At 40.1% G+C, this 16561-nt stretch overlaps 1 protein-coding gene across 1 annotated transcript; it reads right to left on the bottom strand.

The window, feature by feature from the left end:
* Nucleotides 1-7923: 7923 nt before the first annotated feature.
* Nucleotides 7924-15737, bottom strand: TOMM7 (translocase of outer mitochondrial membrane 7). The gene is made up of 3 exons (XM_036113130.2): nucleotides 15553-15737; nucleotides 12602-12650; nucleotides 7924-8143 (listed from the first exon to the last, which is right to left on the bottom strand). The coding sequence occupies exons 1-3, from the start codon at nucleotides 15653-15655 to the stop codon at nucleotides 8128-8130; spliced, it is 168 nt and encodes a 55-aa protein (XP_035969023.1). The 5' UTR covers nucleotides 15656-15737; the 3' UTR covers nucleotides 7924-8127.
* Nucleotides 15738-16561: the final 824 nt, after the last annotated feature.

Genomic DNA, 16561 nt, shown 5'->3' on the forward strand with positions numbered 1-16561 from the left:
GAAAAAAAAAAAAAAAAGCATTAGCCTTGGGCACAGAATTAAACAGAAAGACTGTGTGGACAATTCAAATCTCCCTCTTTCCACCCTTTCCACATCCAAAAGCCAAGCCATTCCCTCCTCTTCAACAGGCTCAGATCCTCTACTGGGCTGCCTGCTCTCCCAAAATTGGGTCTCAGACACTTCCATTAAAAGGTGCCCATCCAGTGTCACATTCCCTCAAGTTTTGGATATTTAGCAAATGGCTCTTCTAATTAACCTAACACAATTAGCCTGTTAGCCCCTATAGATTATCATTTAACATGACAAACCTGGAAATACAATACATAACCTAGAGCAGTAAATTACTGAGGTTGGAATTTGATACTCTAAGACGTGCCAGGATGGCAAAACTTTAATACAGAAACTTAATTTTAAATAATATTAAAATGTAGAGAGTTCTGGGGCGCCTGGGTGGCTCAGTCGTTAAGCGTCTGCCTTCGGCTCAGGTCATGATGCCAGGGTCCTGGGATTGAGCCCCGCATCGGGCTCCCTGATCGGCGGAGAGCCTGCTTCTCCCTCTCCCACTCCCCCTGCTTGTGTTCCCTCTCTTGTTGTCTCTCTCTCTGTCAAATAAATAAATAAAATCTTTAAAATAAAATGTAGAGAGTTCTACAAAGACAGTAAGTACTTTTAATCTATTGAACAAAGCATTTCATGGACAGTTTTACTCTAGTTCTAACAAAACACACTTGCAGCTCTTTTTTTGATTTGTAACAGATAATAGCTCTCCATCGCCTTTCAGAAGCCATCCAGACTCTTCTGCCATCCTAGATTCCCTATTTTCCGCTTCCATCTAACTCACCCATGAGTCTCTAACTACAGACCCCCATATACAGTTCTCCTCACATTAGCACTGCACCTGTTTCTTGCATATATTACTCATTTAAAAAATGTATTCAATGATTAATCTTTATAGAGACTCTTCTCCAATCCCTGGTCTCGAGCTGTATGAGCACAGGGTGAGACTCCCAGATGCCCAACACAGAACAGTTGCTGGGACACCAGAGAACTGAGCTGAGCAAAGATTTCAGAGACTACACAAAAATGGATTTTCAGTAGGCAACTATATTCCATGCCACGTCTACTTCTTTGCCTACCAAATATTAAGACCCCACTGTGTGCCATGCACTATTTTAGGTGTTAGGGATATAGCAGTAAACAAATTGACTAGGTCCTGGCCCTTATGGTAAGAAATCTAAGTAAATGGGTAGGGTTTTGAGAGGGATAAAGAATAGTGAGAAAGAATTAATGGGCATTTGCTGAAGCCCAAAGGCAAGAGACAGTATGACGCCCACAAGAAACTAATCTGGTTCTTTTGAAATTTATTACTAAAACCTCTTCTCACTTCACTGCGCCCACACCTTCTCTAATTGATCCTATCTCTGCTAGATGATCTATTTGATCTTATCTCCTCCCTGGAACCAGAAGTCAAGGTAGTAGATAAAGATCATTAAGAGGAGTTATAGTGAAGTAAAAAGAGAAACTGTCTTAGTTATAAATTAAAAATGCAAAAAATGAGATGCCTGGGTGGCTCAGTCAGTTATGCATCTGTCTTTGGCTCAGGTCACGATCCACATCGGGCTCCTTACTCAGTGGGGAGCCTGCTTCTCCCTCTGCCTGCCACTCCCCCTGATTGTGCTCTCTCTCTCTCTGACAAATAAATAATAAAATCTTTTTTTAAAAATGCAAAAAGAAATATAGAAATGTAAACCAAAATATAGCAAAGTTTGGGAAAATACTTCTTCTAACCTCAAGATAGAAAAAGACTTTATAAGTATGATATAAAATTCTTGAGGCATTTAAAAAAGTCAATAATCTGATTAACAAAATTCAAAAACTATGTTTGATGAGAATGGTTATAAGCAAATTCAAATGACAAACTGGGGAAAATATCTACAACTCATATCACAGATATATATTCCCTAAAATATAAAATGCCTATAAATCAATATGTAAAAGATCAATACTCCAACAGGAAAATGGGCTAAAGGAAATGCAAATGGTCCTTAAATATATGAAAATATGTTCTACCCCACTCATAAGAAAAATGCTAATTAAAACTACATAACACCGTATTTCATTTGTTTGGAAAGACAGGAAATCTGATGACACAGGAGTCAGTGAAAGTGTGAAAAAACAGGGGTTTCTCATTAAAGTCTTCAGAGACCTAGACTCCTAATAGCACACACTCTGCCATTTCTAGGGCCTGGCCTTTATCTTCATGGCCCAGAGTAGCCGTAAGCCTATCATTTCACATCCATTCCAAGAAACATACTTCCCTAATGGGAGACTTCTCAGAAGTACCACACAACACTCCTGCTTACATCTCAATGATCAAGTATTAGTTATGGAGTCACAACTAACTGCAAAGGAGTCTGAGACCCTTATAGCTTGATTGCAATGAGCAGCTACATGTGACAATTTGAAACATAAAGTGGATCTTTGATAGACAACTAACATTCTCTGATATGTCTATTTCTTTGCTGATCAAATACTTAAACATACGAATTCTCATATATAAAACACAGTGAATCCTCTCCCAAGGAGCCAACTCTCAAGTCTCATCTAGACGTTGCGTCCAGGTCAAAGTTCAGAAAGTGTGGGAAATATGCACCTCCCATCTGCTCCAGATGGCTCTCCATGGTCCAGCAATCTAAGAACTTAAAGGCAAGTTAACTTGCCTCAACTTATCCAATATACAAAAAGGTGGTATAGGAGCAAGATAGCCACATTAAAATTGTGATTCAGAAAAAGGGAGAACGGAAAATCTGCTGTGGTTACTAGTCTGGAGCAATATGAAATTCCATGAGGCAGAAATAGAAACTTCCCTTCCTGGCAGTTTCTGGGGGCCTTCAGTTCTGCTTTCTAGGAAACTCCTTCTGGGGCCTCTAGTTTTGCTCCCTGGGAGCTTCTTTCTAGTCTCTGGTCTCACCTTCAAAATGCATTAGGGAACACCAGGGAGCTGCTGACATTTCAATGCTTATTTTCTGTTAGCAGTTCAAGTCTGTTTTCCTCAGGGAAAAACTGTCTTTTTTCCCTGTTTCCATACCCTCTTCCTTACTTCTTCTTTTGGACTGTCCTTTACACAACAGGAAAGAAAATGCTGCAGTACCTTTCTTTTCCATCATTTCAGTTTTGAGTAAAGCTCTGATTATTATTTACCTTTTTTTTAAAAAAGATTTTATTTATTTATGGGCGCCTGGGTGGCTCAGTCGGTTGAGCGGCTGCCTTCGGCTCGGGTCATGATCCCAGGGTCCTGGGATCGAGCCCCGCATCGGGCTCCCTGCTCAGCGGGGAGCCTGCTTCTCCCTCTCCCTCTGCCTGCCTCTCTGCATACTTGTTCTATCTCTCTGTCAAATAAATAAATAAAATCTTTAAAAAATAAAAAAATAAAATAAAAAAATAAAAAGATTTTATTTATTTATTTGACAGAAAGAGACACAGCGAGAGAGGGAACATAAGCAGGGGGAGTGGGAGAGAGAGAAGCAGGCTTCCTGCAGAGCAGGGAGCCCGATGCGGGGCTCGATCCCAGGACCCCGGGATCACGACCTGAGCCGAAGGCAGATGCTTAACAACTGAGCCACCAAGGCGCCCCTATTATTTACCTTTTAATATCTTTGCTTCTTACAGGAAAGAAAGGGAACATCAATTCAAACTTTCCTATTGTAATTCATCTGTCAGTCTCAAAAATACTTTTATACATTTTATTCAAAAACATTTGTTGAGCACCTACCACGTGTGATACACTAAGGATCCCAGGTTCAAGGAGATCCTGGTCCCCATCTTGGTGGGGTAGTTACAGGGTATATATAATTGACAACACTTATCAAAATATGCATTTAAGATCTGTTCATTTTATTATATGTAAAATATACCTCAATAGAAATGGGGTCGTTCAAGGAAAGATAATACAAGGAAATGTTTAAGGTTTGTTGTAGCTGCCATACTAATTTCGAGTAAGTTAAATTTAGGATATGAATATGACTACTCCATGTCCTGTATGTACAGGGCCCCAGATATTGGGTCAAGTACATGGACCCTCTAGGGAACTTGAAATGTTAACATTTTATAGTTGTTGTAATTGCCTATTTTATCATTTCATCAGTTGCAAAAATTATTTTTAAATGTGGCATGTAGCAGTACTAAAATCACTTAAGATTTTCGGTAGCAAATCTGGGTTCAAATCCAAGCTTTCTCTGTGATTTAGGGGAAATGACGCACGACTGTTTCATCTGTAAAGTGGAGAGAATGCCCTACTTCACGGGACAGTTGTGGCAGCTGAGTAAGTGCCAAGGCATAGCAAACATTCCCCTTCCCGAGTTACCTCCTCTCAACATCTTTTGTTGTCAAGTCCTTGGCCAGGATCGGACCAACTATGGCTAACACAGAGAGACATACTGCTCCTTCACAATGATCCACGTTATGCAAGTGTCCAGTGCCCAAAGCATTTTAAATTTCACACATACAATCCTACAATTCATTCATCATTCTTACTGAATACCTACTATTGCTAGGACCTGTGCCAGCCTCTAAAGATACAAATGCAGTCCTGCATTTATGAAGTTTACATTCTAGGAGTCAAGATTATTTACATGCACACACATACAAAATCAGGTAGGTTGAAAATTCTCTGAAAAAATAAGATGAAGATAAGGAAGAAAATGATGGGGAAACGAGACAGGTGTAGTTTGCTATTTTACATAAGGGTGAAAGAAGCCCTCTCCATCAAGGTGACATTTGAGCAGAGATTAAAGAGAGGAAGCCAAGCATGTGGACGTCTGGGAGAAGAGTTCCAGCAGAGAGAAGAGCAACTCAGACACTAAGGTAAGTACGTGTCTGGCCTTACTGAGGAACAAGAGATCAAAACAGCAAGAGTGCAAGTGAACATGGAGGGAAGAATCCAGGCAAGGAAGAGATCAAGGGCACTTAAGACCAGATTACAGTCTCATAGGTCACGAGAAGTAAAAATTCAGAATTTTATTCCCAGTGATAGGAAGCCACTGGAAAGTTCTGAGGGTGTGATATAATCTTAAAAGGATCACTCCTGGGGGGGTTCAGTTGGTTAAGCGTCCAACTCTTGATATCAGCTTGGGTCTTGATCTCAGGGTTGTGAGTTCAAGCCCTGTGTTGGGCTCCATGCTGGGTATGGAACCTACATAAAATAAAGTAAAAAATTAAAAAAATAAAAGGGCACTCTGGATATGAAGTAGAAAACAGACTTTGAACACGTAGGGGAAGGAGGAAGATTTCTGCGAGTCTAAGGCAGCAACTCTCAAACCTGAGTTGTGTCAGTCTTCTGGAGGACTTGCTAAAACACATACGGATCACACAAAAAGCTGTACACAAATGTTTGTAGCCACTTTACTCCTAACAGCTAAAAACTGAGAACCCAGATGTCCTCCATGTACATCCATACCATGGAATACTACTCAGCAATAAAAAGGAATAATCTGATACACACAACCTAAATGACTCAACAAATATGCTGAGTGAAAAAAAGCCAATCCCAAAAGGTTATTTACTGTATTAATTTCATTCATATAACTTTCTTGAAATGACAGTTGTAGATATGGACAACAGATTACTAGTTGCCAGGGGCTAGGCATGGGGGTGGGTTGTGGGTGAGGGTGGCTATAAAAGGGCAATATGAGGCATCCTTGGGGTAACAGAAAAATTGACTCACCAATAATCAATACCCTGATACTGCACTGTGGTTTTACATGTCACCATTGAGGGAAACTAGGTAAAGGACACAGGGATCTTTCTGTAACATTTATAACACTGCATGCAACTTCACAACTATCTGGAAATAAGTGAATAATTCAAAATAATGGCTGAAGTACTTAAATCACAGAGATTGCTAGGCCTCACCCTGTTTCCAGACCTGAAAATGTACACTTATAACAAAAGTTTCTAGGTGATGCCAGTCTGGGAACAGCTATGAGAACCATCAATTTAGAAAATAACACCTTGGGGCAAGTATTGTTATTCCTATTTTTTGGAAGAAACCGAAGCCTCAAGATTAAGTGACTTCACCAAGGGCTAGGAACCAAGTGGCAGGACCAGGACTCAAACCAGATCCTATCAGCTCAGTGTTTTTGCCTAAGCAAATCAAGGTCAGAAATAATCTTAATTATATGGGCTCTGCAGTGTCTAGCACAGAAGAGACCAATGCTTGTTGGATTGCACTGCCCTAAAAACAAAAATTCTATAAAATGTAGCTTAGTTGTAAACATCTCATACTTTAAGATCTCACTTTAAGATATACACACACATTCAAGGGTGTACTAGTCTCAGCTCTTACCTGTGCCTTGAACAAGTGCTTCAACTCTGTTCCTTAGCTTCCCCAGACAGAAGATCAAAGAACTAGTCCCTTCCTACTTAACTATGGATTTCTCACTTTAAAATCTACTGGGTTTTGGGCACCTGGGTGGCTCAGTCGGTTAAGTGTCTGCCTTCGGCTCGGGTCATGATCCCGGGGTCCTGGGATTGAGTTCCGCATTAGGCTCCTTGCTCTGGGGGGAGCCTGCTTCTCCCTCTCCTCCCCACTTGTGCTGTCTCTCTCTCTCAAATAAATAAAATCTAAAAAAAAAAAAAAAAAAGATTTTAAATCTACTGGGTTTTTAAAGACAGCTACAAGCTAACCCTCAATGAACCCAAAACCAGTTTGCAATCCATGTTAGTATTTTATCAAAATGGACACCTGACATAGTTTTACTTTCTCAATCTCAATTTCTGAAAATCCTGTGCAAGAAAGAGATGTTAATGTGCACAACAATTCTAACTAAACATAAGTTCACAAACACTAAAATTTAACCAGGACTGGGAGGGGGGGCACATTCTTAAGCAATTCTACGGGATTTAAAAACTGCTAAGAGTTTTTAGCAAAATTATTAAGTGCCTAGATTCATAGAGATGTTGAAGCAATTACATTAAGTGCTTGCCAAAAATGACTTTCCTGCAGTTAGCTCTCAGGAATTTCACTTTAAAATCCCATTATGCAATAAGGCTCCATAATAGTCTCCTACGTCTCCATGGTAGTTAACAAAACTTGAGGAAATAGGCTTAGTTAAGAGGGTTTACATCAGAAATAAGGAAGAATTTTCTGGGAATGACAGCTCTAGTCACCTGAGATTACATTCATGATTATTCTCTACTTAAACACTGTATGTTTAAAACATTCAAGCCAATGGGCTCCTCCCAAATCATATCTTGTTTCAGGCCTCCTTTAACTTTCCTCCATTAATTACAATTCTCTAAGTAAATAGAGCTATTTTGTTAGAGTTACAGAAAAAGCTAAATTAAAATAGGATTCAAATACAGGTAGAGAGGGGCACCTGGCTGGCTTGCTCCATGGAGCATGCAAATACATGCAGAGGTCCCAGGAAACCAGGATCTGATACTGAAAACTAATTCCCATTAATTGTTTTAGTAGAAAGTGCTACTATTCTATGTAACTATCCATAGGCTCTTGCCCAGACAGCTCTAAATTCCAAACACCAATGAGGGAAATCTTAGACTAATTTAACTGACAAATCAGGCACACAACTCCCCAAAGCCATCCCCATCCCCTACCAACAGAGTCACAGAACCCATTTCTTTCAGTGACAACTTTACTCCAATGACATGCAAAAAGGACTAGTTCACCACAAACTGAGAACTCTCTACTTTTACTACCTTAGAAAATCCCAGAGGGAGTTATTAATTCAATGCAAAAGGAAGTGGAATCCACTTGTTAAGTGAATGGCCAAGAATTAACTTGAAAGTTCTATTTTCTAAGGTAGCATCTAGGCATATATATAGATTCACTGCTTTGAAAAAGTACAAAAGGCTAAATTTTTACCTAATAGCCCATTATGTTTGATTCAAAAAGGACTCAAGACATAACACTGTTAAAAACATTTATTTTGGTACAGTCTATGATAAATAAGTCAGGAGAGGTTCCACTCTGCCACAGATTCATCTGAGAAGAGCCCTGTGCCATTCAACTGGTGAATGTCTGAACGACGTCCCATCTCTTATCCCAGCCAGAGCGCACACCTTCCATGTTGTTCCTGTCCATTGATTGCTTCCAAATCCAGATGACCTTTATCCCCAAAGTAAGCTAAAATGTTTGTGAAGAGGAGAAATAAATTAAACCCCAAAGTAAAAACTTAAACATAGTTTAAGAACTAGAAGATTTTATACATTTACGTTTGTGTTTACTCATCAAATTCAGAGATACTATAAGACAAGGATCAATCTCATTGAGCAAAAAATTTAAGATATATATATTTAAAGAAATACAGGTTTGTTACTTTTGAGTGTGGTTACCTACTGTAAATAAAAAGGGAAATATAAGTTGAGGTCTGTCAAAAGATAAATGATTAATGATTTTCATTAACATGAAGGACTGATGAACCCACAATATAAAACCATATCATTATTAGATACCACATAGTAAAGCTGAAAATAATGTTTACTGAATGCTTTCTATGGGTCAGTACCGTGTAGAAACTTCCCAACTCCCAATTATGACTTTTATTTTAAATACATGGAAGAAACCAAGGCTTTGAGATGGTTACCCATCTTAAGTGGCAGAGTGATATGACCCAGGTGCCCCCCCTCTTTTTTTTAAGTAGGGTCCATGCCCAGTGTGGAGCCCAGTGTGGGGCTTGAACTCATGACCCTGAGATGAGATCAGGAGTCGGATGCTGAACTGACTGAGACACCCAGGCGGCCCCTGACCCAGGTGCTCTTAACCATTACAACACACACATCCCAGGAACAATTATTAGTCTTCATTTCAGCCTCAACCCTTACCTCAAACATTCCCAGCCACTAACTAGCCCAAATTCCTAAACCATTTCCTGACTAAGCAACAGGATTCTGGAGGAAGACAAGAGGTATTTTATTTCTAAGTCTTGCTGATTAAAAATGTGGTTTCCAGTAATATGTCACATAAAATAAAACTGCATTACCAAATGATAACTTGAACATTCTCTGAATTTTTTTTTTAAGTATTTGTCTTTGCCTGGGAAAAAGCCCAGCATCCATTTCCAATTTTCAAAAGTGTTTTAAAATTTCCCATTAAATGCCAAGTATTTTTGCATAGAGTTAAGATATAAAAATGAACTATTCATCTATTAAGGTCTCCTCAGTGGTAATGAGCATCCAAAATAAAGAGAAAAGAAGATCTTCCTTGGCTTTACACAGACAATGTGAACAAGTATTCTCTTAGTTAACCTCAGGGTTCATATATATATATATATTTTTAAGATTTTATTTATTTGACTGAGAGAGACACAGCGAGAGAGGGAACACAAGCAGGGGGAGTGGGAGAGGGAGAAGCAGGCTTCCCATGGAGCAGGGAGCCCGATGCGGGGCTCGATCCCAGGACTCTGGGATCATGACCTGAGCCGAAGGCAGACACTTAACGACTGAGCCACCCAGGCGCCCCATCAGTGTTCATATATTTTGCCTAAATAATGTTTTACTAATTACTGCTCCGTGTTCATTCAAATACTGCATTTTGTATATGGACTGATATCAACCAACATTTGCTGACCACGGATAATGCACTATCTGGGTGAAAGAGGACACTAAGACCAATATGGTCCTAATCCCCAGGAACCCAACAACTTAGCAAGGGAAGCAGACCAGTAAATCATGAACTATATTTAGATAAGTATTATTCTTCCCTAAATTGCAAATACCCCTGGAAGGAAACCAGAAGATGCCCCTAATGACAGAAAAGAATGAACGAGCACCAGAGAGGAGAGCAGCACTAAGAAGACATATTGTGAAGAAATGAAAAAGCAGGGGGTGCCTGCTCCATCCAGACTGCAACGTTGAAGGGTCAACTCTTGGTGGGATAACTGAAGCCAAAAAGAAGTACAATAGAAGGGCACATTCTATTCCCACCTCTGGATCCTGGATCACCTGGGGCACAAAAAATGCTATTTCCCACCTTGCAGATCCAGTCTAAAAGTCCTACCACAAGATGCAGTGCTGTATTAATTCCTGTCCAAAAAGGTCAGAGTCATTTAATTAAGTTAATTCAACTCTTGTTGGCAGCTACTTTAGGTGCTTACAGGATATAACGTAATGTAAATAAGCAACAAGCACAATATAAGGCAGAGAACGATGCACACAAATGAGTATTATGGGAACACAAAAACTAGAGAGGTTTCAGCTAGGAGAAGGGGGAAAAGATTTAAGGAAGGGATGACATTTGAGATTGGGCTTTTCTAGACATAGGTTTTCATCAAGTGGGAACAAGGGAAAGAGCATTCCAGGCTAAGGGAGCACAAGCACTGGGACAAAGGCACGAAAATATACAGTTTGTTCTGGGATTAGCATGCAGTAGCTTGTAGCTGGAGCAAGTTCTCACAGGAGAAAGAAGTGAGGTGAAGGGCGCCTGGGTGGCTCAGTCGTTAAGCGTCTGCCTTCGGCTCAGGTCATGATCTCAGGGTACTGGGATCAAGCCCCACATCGGGCTCCCTGCTAGGCTGGAAGCCTGCTTCTCCCTCTCCCACTCCCCCTGCTTGTGTTCCCTCTCTTGCTGTGTCTCTCTCTGTCAAATAAATAAATAAAATCTTAAAAAAAAAAAAAAGTGAGGTGAAGATGACACAGAGAAGATTAAAAATTACTATTAACAGTTTACTGCTCACATATTACTTGCCAAGTACTCATTATACTTAATATACAATACTCTTACCCAATCCTCATAAAAACTTTATGAAGTAGATATTATACCCAACTTATAAAAGAGGAAACACTTCACTCTAGAAAGGCTAATGGCCTTTTGGGAAAAGGTATTTGATGATAATTTCCAGTACTTGGAAAATGTTCACATTGCTTGACCAGGTAGTCCCTTCTCTGATGTTTTCTAAAGATTTCCCTATGAAAATAACTGCTCTGAGGTCAATCAGCTAGTAAATAGCAGATACATTACCTCAAGTCCCCATTTTACAATTCAAAAGGCAGAGGCTAAGAAAAAAGGAACTTACTAGAGATCTCTGAAAGCAGTTTTAAGAAGCCGCATCATAAATGGTTAAAGGGAGAGGAAAGTGAAGAAAGAAGCAGTGAGTGAAGACCACTTACTGAAGAACTTTATCAGGGAAAAAAAGGTAACTTCAGAAATGGACAAATTGGGGGACAACGTGGCTGGCTCAGTCAGTAGTGTGCGACTCTTGATCTTGGGGTTGTAAGCTCAAGCCCAGATTGGGTGCAGATACTACTTAAAAATAAAGTTTAGAAATGGACAAATCGAGGGCACATACAGTGGAAACTTATGAGAAGAAAAACCCCTTCCTCTCAGAAAGGAGAGGCCAGTAAGGCAGAGGGGGTGAAGGAAATTCCTATTAGATGGCACTGTGCTAAGAAAAGAGGTAAGATTATCTGGGGGAGCCCACATGACCACTGGAAAGAGTGTAGGCTTTGGAGACAGATGTATTCCACCATTCTGCCGACTTCGTGACCTGCTCGGAAATACTGAAGTAACAATTAGAGATACTGTATATAAAGCACCTAAAACAGTGGCTAACCCATCGCAGATAACTGTTATAGATACTACTATTACTTTCTGCCCATTCTAGGAAAAAAGTGGCTCAGAGTTAGGATTTGAAGAAACAGAAAACCTAGAATAGCCAGTGCAAAGTCTATTAGGGCAATCCACAAGAAAGGTCTGTAAGACAGAGGATCAAGATGAAATCACACAGAACCTGTGCAAGTCCTGGTCATCATCGTGCCACAAGTATCAGCACTTCCTAAAGAGCAAACTTACCTGTTCAGATTCTGCCTTTATATATATGTATATGCACACACGTACACATACAGCTTTCACAAGTATACATATATACATACACTTGCAAGTATATGAATATGTATAGTGTGTGTATGAGTGTGAGTGTGTGTGTGTGTGTGTGTGTGTGTGTGTGTGTGAAGTTTTCAGAAGTGCTTATCTAACACTGGCAAGACTGCTTCTGAGAAAGAAATTTGACAATGCATTTTGAGGGTCATAAATGTTCATACACTTTGACTTATTACTCCCATGAGAATTTATCGTAAGGAAATAAATCAAAACCTACAAAATCCATCTAAAAATGTTCACTATACTGTTATGTAAACTACTGAAAAACCTAAGTAATCAACAAGTTAAAAATATATGGGATATCAACTGTAATTTTAGTGAAGAAAACAAAATCCTACATGTTCTTGTTAAAATGATCTAAAAGGCTATATTTATCTGAATGAAGATAACACAAATATGGGTAATTAAAAAGAGTTCATTCACCTTTCAAAGTGGTAGGATGATAAATTTGTTGTTTTTCTTGTAAATATGTTTCATTATGGTTATAATATGGTACAGTAAATGCAAATTAGGAAGGGGAGAGAAAGCAATTACCTGATAACACAAGCTAGACTGGTCTGCAAACTGCTGCAGTTTCCAACAGCCCAAAACCATACTGACTAGTACAGTTCCATTACAATGCCTACCACTAGGACTCTTCTGCTTCCCAGGGATTCAGCACTAATAGATGAACATTTGCCCTGAAATATTTATTTGTAAGAGCAATACCTCAAAACAGTTGGTTCAGGCATTCCAGGATCTGCACCCCTCTTGAACCCTGGGGGAGAAGGGGAAGGAGGAGAAAGAGAATAAACAGTAATTAAAACCCTAGCAGACAAAACATTTATCAAGACTTTCATTTCTTTTCTTTTCAAATCAACCTAGGGTAGCTAGAATCATCTACTAGCACCATCTATATTTACCTGTGTGCTAAGATCAGTCTTGAATTTTAACTAGAGTATGAGATTATGTCCAGGATTCATCAGTAGGGAGGACAAATAACCTTATTCTTATTATACACACAATTAGAACTATAGCCCTTAGCATGTACTTTCACTCTTAGTTATTACCAGAAAAAAAGATGACACAACTACTAAATCATACTGGATAAAAGACTACAAAGAGCAAAAAGATTTTTTTAAAAACTACATTTTTAAAAAACAATTAAGGATATCTTATTTTATCCCCTACAAACCTCTTTGTATAAAGCAATCAAAGATTGGAAGAAAAAAAGAGTGGAAAAAAAACAAGTTATTGTTTAACAACCTAATTAAGTCAACACTTTTATTACAAGTATGATTAAATAAGTCTTTTACCATTTAAAATATATTTATTAACTAACTGGATAACATATATGCTAATTTGCTGATTGATTAAAATTAGTTAGCATCAAGAACTGTGGGGGTAGGAAATTTTACTCCATTTTCAAGACAACAAGGTAGGCTGCCAGTTTCACAGATGCTGGTAGAAGACACAAGATCCTGAGTCAGAAACAAAGGAGAGTTTATTACTCCCAGCAGTTAACTACAGTCAGAATGTCATCATTTTTAGATGAACCCTGAGTTTAGAGAACCAGTCTTTTTTAATGGGCAGTGAGCAGTCTCCCCTTTGCTCTAAAAGGAAATACTATTTTCCAAGGCTGTTCACTCCACAAACATCCTTAAAAAGATAATATGGAACAAAGAGTGGTCAGAATCTGCTCACAAGATTCGCAGAAATTCAAGACACCATGGAGAATGGTCTTCCAAGAGGTGATTCATTAAAATCTTGTGTTAATCAATGTCCAAACAGAATTTTTATCATGTCACCATCTGTTCTACTTTATACCACTATATTCCCACATACTCCCTGAAGCCCTAAAAGTTATGTATGAACCTAAATTATACAAGAAATTCAATCCAGTTGTAGGTTTTTGTGAGAGCTGAGGTGGAGAAGAAAAAGAAACTACCTGGGAAGTAGGTTAGACACAAAATTAAATTTCTAGGACGTGAAAAGAAATAGACAATTATTAACAAGGAAGAAGTACTAAAAAGATAGCTCTAACATTACTCTCAACCTGAGTTGGAAGCTAGGGTGGAGAATCACCATAATGGTATTTCTAAGAAAGAGAATACAGCGGTGTGCACAAAAAGAAAAATAAACTCTAAGGGGCTGGGGGGAACATTCCCTTCAAACCAAAGCCCTTGATACACAGAATGTAGCAACCAGCTACACCTTTCTGCTTTCTGGCTGTAGAAAAGGAATCACAAAAAGGGAGAGGAGGGAAAGGTAGATATAAAGAATTACAGAGCAGCAAAGAAACCAGAGGGACCAAGAAGGCAAGAGTAGGCTAAAAAAAGGACCTCCCCCCCTTCCCCCACACACAACGGAAAAAGGAGGCATAAAGAAGGGGAAGGATCAAAGTCCCCATATCTTTCTTGGCTAAAAGGAGAGCTAGATCTAGTGTTTGACTAGCTGAACTGGGCCCTTCTACCATGATGTGAAAGCTTGAGGAGGGGAGAGGGAGAAGGGGCAACATAGCCTGTAAGAGCAGGCTATCATAATTACGTGTTCTAATCCTGGACACCTACACAAAGTTGCTAAGATCTAGGAGAATAATGCTTTTTTAAAAAAGCATTTGAAATAGATAGGAAAAAGATCTTTCTAAGTCCTTATACTGAAGTATCCCCAGATTATCAACTGGCTTGCATTTCGTGGGGAAATCGGAGCCACAGCGACCTGGAACACATACAGCCAAATCAAAGGCTCTGTCAAGACGAAGAGTGACTGTACTTTATCTTGAACGATGCATGACACCTAAAATAAATAGGAAGCACCACCTTGTTAAAACCAAAGGGTTTTAAAAGTGTGAAATTGAGTTTTAGAAAATTTCAAGCTTTATGCCCAACTGACAGAGCTGGGGCTTTTTCCTTTCCTCTGTACACCTGAAACATTGTGTGTCAACTATGCTTCAATTTAAAAGAAAAAAACTACTCAAAGCAAGAAATAGGATAAAGTCCCAATGTGCAGCCTTAGGTGAAAATATTTGCCTGAGCACTTATAAATCTCTGCGGTAGGGCATGGCATAGCGCTTAAGAGTATGGGTCTTGATGTCCCATTACTTGAATTCAAAGCTCCCCACTTAACAGCTGTGTAGCCTCCAGCAAGGAACGAAATTTCTCTGTGACTCGATGTCCTCACCTATAAAATGGGATCTATAACAAAAATCATCCAAACCCTTCATTGTGCAGCTGAGAAGCAGAGAAATCCAACAACTAATGTCATAATCATACTTCAAGGCAGTGGCGTCCTCACGAGGCCTACAGGCCTCTCTCCACTTAGGACCACCTGAAGAGGTGAGGACAAATATCCCCGAAAACCCACCTAGTGACAGAGTGAATGAGTCGCTTTCAAATACATCAGGTCGTCTAACTCTCCCAACAATTCTCAAAGGTAGGTCACCTCCATTTTACAGATGGAAAAACAGAATGGGAGGGATTACGTGACTTGTTAAAGACCACAAAAAACAGTAGAGACCAAGCACTCGAACTCAGGTTAGACCGACCCCACTGACTAGACTACACGAAAGGACGTGCACCGCGTGGTCGGGTCTCGCTCTCCCGCCTAGAAAGCCAAAAATGGAGACAAGGCCTCCGCACACCCTTCCCTCCCGGCTCCTCCCAAGTTCTTCTCCTACTGACCCAGGTAAATCACGAGTGGAATAAAGCCCCAGCGGATAGCAAACTGGCCGCCCTTAAAAAGCTGCTGCAACCTCTGCTTGGCCTCTTTGCTCAGCTTCACCATGGCGACGGCCCCGGCGGCTTAGTGAGGACTCTCAATACCAGCTGCAGCGTAGGGAATCCGAACAAGAAAGGAGGTGCGCACGCGCCGAACACGGCATTTACGGCAGGAGTCGTGAGCGTCGCCAGCAGAGGTCGTAATTCACCGCCCGTCCTGACCTGCCTCTCCCCTCTACGGCGCCACCTGCGGACGGCGCGTGCGTGTCTGGTTCCCCCTGGTCAGAGTCTCGTCTTTCCTTAGGTTTTAGGAATCCCGTTGTTGATCACTGTGGGATACTGAAGGCAGCGCGCTTGAGCTTTCTTCAGCCTGAAACGCCCTTTCTCCTCCCACAGTCTTACCCGTTTTTTAAAGTGCACCTCCAAGTGTTCCTCGCCTGACACAGGAGGAACATTAAATTCCGTGTTCTAATCCTGACTCTTAAACTGACTTGCTCTGTAATCTTGGACAAGTTACTTAACCTCTCTCAGTACCAGTTGGTTTCTTCAAGCGAAGGCTGAACTACAAGGGAGATGACGAAGTAGTGCCCAGTAGGGCTCCTATCCATATTTTCTTTGACTCCCGTGGCGTTTGGTTGTTTTTCTTATTTGTTTTGTTTTAACATTATAAATTACTTGCCAACATTTTAAAGTTTGGAAAATTACACTTCGAAATCTGTACTTTTACAAAGAAGCTGGTGGATCCCATTGCAACAATCAACAGGAGTAAGTGGGAAATGACACACCTGTTCACCGATTTGTCCTCATTGGTTTAGAATTGCAGTAGTTCTCACCCCTGGCTTCACATTACACTCACCTGAGGAGATTTAAAGACATACGAGGGCTGGGGACATACTCCTAGAAATTCTGATTACTTACGGGTAGGACCTGGCCATTGGTTTGCCATTGAAGTTTCCCAGGTGATTCTAATGTG

Source organism: Halichoerus grypus, chromosome 12 (assembly GCF_964656455.1).
Source record: "Halichoerus grypus chromosome 12, mHalGry1.hap1.1, whole genome shotgun sequence".
In the NCBI taxonomy this organism is placed as follows: Eukaryota; Metazoa; Chordata; class Mammalia; order Carnivora; family Phocidae; genus Halichoerus; species Halichoerus grypus.